The 6,396-nt window shown below is 33.3% G+C and overlaps 2 protein-coding genes across 2 annotated transcripts; both read right to left on the bottom strand.

Moving 5' to 3' along the window:
* Window positions 1-595: 595 nt before the first annotated feature.
* On the bottom strand, window positions 596-2,969 carry LOC130741385 (40S ribosomal protein S3a). Its single transcript, XM_057594267.1, has 6 exons — window positions 2,807-2,969; window positions 2,600-2,705; window positions 2,071-2,208; window positions 1,805-1,990; window positions 1,255-1,455; window positions 596-899 (listed from the first exon to the last, which is right to left on the bottom strand). The coding sequence occupies exons 1-6, from the start codon at window positions 2,863-2,865 to the stop codon at window positions 804-806; spliced, it is 786 nt and encodes a 261-aa protein (XP_057450250.1). The 5' UTR covers window positions 2,866-2,969; the 3' UTR covers window positions 596-803.
* A 2,220-nt stretch (window positions 2,970-5,189) lies between these two features.
* LOC130735997 (uncharacterized) lies at window positions 5,190-6,039 on the bottom strand. The gene is made up of 2 exons (XM_057587860.1): window positions 5,762-6,039; window positions 5,190-5,563 (listed from the first exon to the last, which is right to left on the bottom strand). The coding sequence occupies exons 1-2, from the start codon at window positions 5,933-5,935 to the stop codon at window positions 5,342-5,344; spliced, it is 396 nt and encodes a 131-aa protein (XP_057443843.1). The 5' UTR covers window positions 5,936-6,039; the 3' UTR covers window positions 5,190-5,341.
* Between the last annotated feature and the right edge of the window lie 357 nt (window positions 6,040-6,396).

Here is a 6,396-nt window from a genome sequence, read left to right on the forward strand (position 1 = left end):
CTTGCAGAAACTTACTAGAAGAATAAAACCAATCATTTACAATAAAGGAATTAAAAATGTGATCAATCTTTTTATTTAATGTTCATAAAAAATTGGGAATATTAGGGAAGAATGTGCAAAACTTGTTGGTTAAGTTTGAAAAGGAAATATCACATTAGTTTGCTAATGAGAGAACAGAGAAGTATAAACGTCTTAAAGAAACACAAACCTTTATCACCAAATCAGGTTCCCATTGTTAGATATTTCATAGTCACTATCAGGCCAAAACTCTAAATAGACCAAATCAGATGAGTTGTTTGGCTTACCATGGCAATTGGGAGAAACTTAAAATTTAGATATTTCATGGATTTACAGAAGAAGAAAAAAAGAGGAAGAAAATTGAAAATTAGGTTTTATTTACATAAGCTGCCGCTTAAACTTAAATTCAAGTATGATCAAACCATAGTATGATAGGTTTAACCCGGATCTCCTAAAACTTGGTTCTGAGGATACTACTAATTCAAACCCAAGCATGCACTTGTATCAAACACGCCTCCAAGCTTGTTGGTGGAACTTTTTCAATTAGATTTAAGATGCATGAATCCTAACAAAAAAATGCAACAAGCCAAAGTGACAAGAATTCTTATAAGGTCTGCTTATGAAATGTTCTAGAAAATGACCAACACTTGAAATATGTCAAACAAAAAATCCAGATTAGGATTGCGAGCACAAAACTGTTTCTTAAAGTCATAACAAAACTGATAACAAATATAAAATAAAGCAAAAGAAACTCTAGAACGAACAAAAATACATCATGAATCGGATCAAGCTCCAACAACTTCAGTGGCTCCCTCAACAACTGTTTCATCAGCAGGCCTGTCCACCTTAGTGCCGACATCCTCTGAATAATCACCATGAACCTATGCAAAATAGTAAAACAAAAACAATTAAGAATTTTCTTAAAATGGTTCCCACTCAATAATCAACAATGCTAACCATCCTACAGACAAAGAATCAATGTGAATCCTGTGGCTGGAAATTATTTTTCAAATAAGATTCCAAGGTATTTAGTTATCTCAAAGATTCTAGATTAGCTGAAAAAATTAATATATGGTTAAATCAGATCAGTAGTATCACCAAATATAATACAATGATCAAATCCAGAAACAATTGACTGATTAATAGATTTTCCAGGTAATGGAATCATAAACTCATCATCTTAATTAGATTAGAGAACCAATAGGTAAAGAAAAAAAATGAATAGATAAGACATACCTCCATCAACTTCCCAAGATCAAACTTAGGGGCTTTCAGGATCTTCACTTTTCTAATGAATACATTCTGTAGAGGGTAAATGCTAGAGGTTGCCTTCTCAATCTCTTTCCCAATCATTTCAGGGATAAACTTGCGGACCAACTCTTTCAGATCACAGGATGTTGCCTGGTTAATCATGATCTCCCTCATTTTCCTGCGGATCTGAATACACCAAAGTATTTAAGACTATCAGGTATACAGTAATTTTCCCAGATAATAAAAGAGAAGAGAAATGTAAAAAAAAAACAATTGTTCGTTTGAAAAGCACAACCAGAAAATTGGTGAAACTTTGAAGCAGAACAGTGAGAATGCAATAAATAAGAAATGATACAGCTTAGTTCATCCCTAGAAAGTTTCTGATGTTATATCATGGGTACTTCTAAAAGAGAAATGCAATTATAACATGTTATGGTCAACATATCAATCACAGGTACAATTGCTTGCAAATTAAGGAATACATTGGAAACAAAAGAAAATTTGTGGACAATAATAGCCAACAACGTTCATGTACCTGTCTAATCTGGCTTGATTGTGCATAACAGGTCCTCTTCACCTGGTTAGAGCGTCTCTTAGTGAATGCAATGCAGAACATCCTCAAAGTATAATTGTCTGTGGTCTTCACATCCACATGAGCTTCAATTAAAGTCTGCCATTTCCTCACCAGTGACCTCAACTTGTCAGTGGTAAAGTCCATCCCCTGCAGATTACACAGTTTCAATTATATTACAATCTTACCATACAATTACACAATCGAAAGAAGTTCAGCCACTATCATACCCAGAAATTAGTCAAAACGTTTTTTCCTTGAACATCCTCAGCTCTCAACCTAATCTTCCTGAATGCATTGTCCTCATCCCCTTGGAGATCTGCCAGGGACACCTCAAACACTCTATGTTTGAGTCCTTCAGAAGCAATCTGAAATTGAAAAATATACATCATGTCATAAAACATATAGCAACATAATTACATGTAAGTAAAACTAAAAGGATAGCCTATGGTAAGAAAAGAGACAATAACTAAAGTACAGCATAGCACACCAACAAGCTAAAAGGCAATCATATTCTACCAATTTAAATAACAAAGAATACATCATACAAACCCAGCATAAATTAAGACCAAACATAAACGCTAACTAACCCTTATAACAGTGAACCTTAAAACCCAAATCTAAAACATGACAGATTGAAAAGCAAAAAAGATCATTTTTGAGAAACAGATACCCAGATGAAAAATGAAATGCTACCTAACAAACATAGCAGTGAGCCATATAACAAAATTCCCATTTTGAAATTTGATGAATAAATACCTTGGTTCCTTGAGTACGAGAGACAAGAGTTTTGCCGACATTCTTGACCTGGAAAAGAGAAGGGGCCTTGATATCATACCAATCCTTCTTGGCGAAGGGATCAGCGCTGTAAGTAAATTGAGAGAAGGAGAAACAGAGTTAAATTGGATTGGATAACAGAAAGAAGAAAAAAAAACTGAAAGTTTGGAAATGAATAAGAGCACTGACGCCTTCTTCTTGCTGCCCTTCTTTCCCTTGGAAATCCTCTTGTTCTTGCCGACAGCCATGGTTGCTTCTTCTCTTCTTCTTCTTCTTCTTCTTCTTCTTCTGACGGCCGAACCGAAACCCTAATTTGCAATGACTGAGTAGTATCAATCCAAGTACGAGTGTTTTTTTCTATTTTATATAACACCCTCATTGGAATTGGGCTTGGGCTTGGGCTACGAACCTTAGGTTAATCAAACTCTTTTTTTTTTCGCTCAACATTCATAAAAAAAACAACTACTATATGATACCGGGTAGTTTGCTTAAAATTTGTTTTTGAGTAAAATACACTCCCCTCCCTTGAGGTTTGCCAATATGACACTCAGCCCCATTCTTAATCAAAATCTACACTCCACCCCACTTACTTTACCAAGTTAAGTATATCTTAAAAGATGCTCACGGAATATTCTTTTTCATTCCAAACTAATAGATTTAAATTTTCAAATAATATAAAAAATATTTTAATGTTATTTTTATTTAAAAAAGTTTAAGAAATTTACGATTAATATTTTTGTAATAATCTATTTGAAACTATTTACTGTATTATATGTTGAGGAAAGCTACAAATATTCTCACAATATAATTTATAATATTAGATGACTTTTTTCTTCATAAAATTCATCTTGGATTATATAATTTTAAGATATATAAATTATATTTTAATTTTTTATTGGTAAATTGAAAAGATAAATTGCATCATCTAAGACTTCCCACACCCAATTCATATATCTCAAAGCTTTTACCACTTGAGTTATCATTCGAGGACATACAACATCATGTGATTGAGATTATTAAGAATTTAAATCCATTTTTTTTGAGATATGAAACTATACCTTATTCAGTTATTCTAGTAGACCAAACAGTTCAAGTAACAACCATCTCTTATTTGTTGCATTTCCCATTTTATTTGCTAAGATAATATTGCATGTTGCAAGTGCAACCAATCTATGAAGCTAATAATATACTAATTGAGAAGGTGACCAGAACAATCATAATTTTTTTTCGGGCTTTTAATTGGAATCAATGTCATCTAATTAATCATGGAATTTTGTTAGTACAATTAATCATGAAAATAGGTTAAAAGAAAAATAGAAGTATTTGTTTAGTCTAAATTTATATTTGTAAACTTAAATGTTATTGATATTCCTATACAATATTGTGAAAATATTTAATTGTAAATATCTTAAACTTCTTGAAATAAAAAATAATAAAGGGATTTTTTTTAATTTATAATTATTTAAATATTTAAATTTATTAGTTTGGAATTAAAGAGAATATTCCGTTAGCATCTTTTAACATGTAGTTAACTTGTTAGATTTAGTGGGGTGGAGTGTAGAATTTGGTTAAGAATGAGGTTGGGTGTCATTTTGACAAACCTCAAGGGAGAGGAGTGTATTTTACTCTTTGTTTTTTAATATATAAACAATTATTTATTTATAATTAATATTAATTAAATTATTTGCTTATGAAAGGGAACAAAATAATTATTTTAGAAAAAAAAGGATAGCTAGTTTTGACTTTGAGTGAATTTTGATTTTCGTATTTTGTCCACGTAACTTCCAATACTCATCTTACGGTTAGGTAAATAGTTGGTTTTGGTTTTCGCTGAAGATGTGAGTTTAGTCGACGATCACGTGATACGCTTAAGTATAATTTTTAATTAATATTTCTACGAAACGTGTGTAATTAACAAATTAAGTTAAAAAAAGTTATTAATTCAAAAACAAAAAATATCACGAGCAAACTAATTAAATTCCATAATTTTTTATTGAACTACTTTAAAATAAATTAAACATTGTATCCACATCATAGATATATGTAGTACTTTCCTCTTAACATGTTTAACTCCTTCGATGTAGCATGAGTTCAATTCATGACAATTTTATGTTTTTTTCATTCATATGTAACAAATATTAGAATATAATATAAAACTATTCATTTGAATATTATCAAATACCTTAAACTCTTGGAATAATTGGTTGTTTGACATAGTATCCAATCTTATGATTGAAAAGTCTAGAGTTCGATCTTTACTGCCCCTAAGTGGAAGCTTCCTTTTCTACTCATTTAACGGTGAACAAATGAAACACACTAACTCCAAGAGACGCATCTTCTCCCCTATCTATTATTGGAAAACCTTTTACCGTATGCCTTGTTGATGTTTTGGGGCAATCAGCGATGAATAGAATGGTGCTTTAGTGCAGTTCATGCCTTTAGTTGGCAAATATTGGACATAGTCCGAGTGGCAAGGCTTTTCTCACCTTAAGGTTTTGAACATTTTAACAGAGGAAATGAGATAATAACATCGATTCAACTAATTAAGAAGAAAAAAAAATCAATTATAACAACTAACCAGAACAGAGAATTTAATTTGCATTCAAGAAAACGAAAGTCATAGATCAACTAAACTATAATACTATATCATAAGTCACTCCTACTGAAATAGAAACTAAGATTTGTTCCCTAACAACATAAGCGTGTAAAAACAGCAGCATTAACCTAATGGTGAGAGTGGCTGAAGTGTAGGAGTAGCTGGCCTGCGGTTCCATTCTTCATTAGAGTGTTGGTGAGTGCGATCCTGAGGAAAACCGAACCTAGAATCAAGCTCGCGATCGTAATAATGAAGCCGTAAGTCTTGCCTTTCATAGTGTCATAAACCCAGTGGGCAATGGCGATGTATACAACCACTTCCAGATCGGCCAAGGTGAAAGGCTTGTGTCCCTGATAACAAACATTGAACAAAGAGTATTAGAGAATGTAATTTATTATTCTGAATCAATCAATTGTACACTGCAACTATATATATCAGTAAAATAAGTAACTGCTTCTATCTAACTGTGTAAACTAATTAGGAAAATGTTGACTAATACTACTAATTGTAACTCATTCTAGCTGTATGAGACATTAGACTGCTAATACCTTTCTCATTGGAATGTTGGTGGTGTGAGTGAAGAACCACCCAAGGAAACCCCAACCGATAATGAAACTCACAATGGAGATGAGGCGGAAAGGCTTGTGCTTAATAGCACGGCAGGAAAGGCAGAAGGAGATGATGAAGCAATTCTGAGCATAAAAGGGTAAGCCAAGAATCATCTCTGGTGTTGGGTTCCTTGTAATGGCTTGATGGATCACAACTGCAAGGGCAAAATTGGCTACGACAAAGCACTTCCAGACCCTTTTGAAGAAGGAAGAAGACATTTTGGCAGCAGCACTGCCAGCAGCACTGCCATCAAGGAAAAAAGAATAGTTAATGGCAATTAAGAGATTAAAAAACCAAAATATTTCTCATACCACTTGGACTGGGCGGGACATAAAGAAGATTATGTCCCGCCCAAAATGAACAATAAACCATTGACGATAGCCAAGGCGGGAAAGGCAACATGACGAGCTTCATTGCCCTCCCTTAGGTGATGGACCCACAAGCCAGCTGGAAGATTCCTTTGGATTTGTCTTATGTGTACGGGGATTTGGGCCCTGATTGTCAGGCCCAAATATAGGAAAGATCCATATCATGACCACCCCCTCTATAAAAGGGGAGGTCATCCACTTGTACG

This window comes from Lotus japonicus, chromosome 2 (assembly GCF_012489685.1).
Source record: "Lotus japonicus ecotype B-129 chromosome 2, LjGifu_v1.2".
In the NCBI taxonomy this organism is placed as follows: domain Eukaryota; kingdom Viridiplantae; phylum Streptophyta; class Magnoliopsida; order Fabales; family Fabaceae; genus Lotus; species Lotus japonicus.

Coding starts and splice junctions, on each gene's coding strand:
- LOC130741385 (XM_057594267.1), bottom strand. CDS start 2,865: ATGGCTGTCGGCAAGAACAAGAGGATTTCCAAGGGAAAGAAGGGCAGC. Junction 2,209..2,599: donor CTCGTACTCAAGGAACCAAG/GTATTTATTCAT, acceptor TTTCAATTTCAG/ATTGCTTCTGAAGGACTCAA. Junction 900..1,254: donor ATCTTGGGAAGTTGATGGAG/GTATGTCTTATC, acceptor TATTTTGCATAG/GTTCATGGTGATTATTCAGA.
- LOC130735997 (XM_057587860.1), bottom strand. CDS start 5,935: ATGATTCTTGGCTTACCCTTTTATGCTCAGAATTGCTTCATCATCTCC. Junction 5,564..5,761: donor CCAACATTCCAATGAGAAAG/GTATTAGCAGTC, acceptor GTTTGTTATCAG/GGACACAAGCCTTTCACCTT.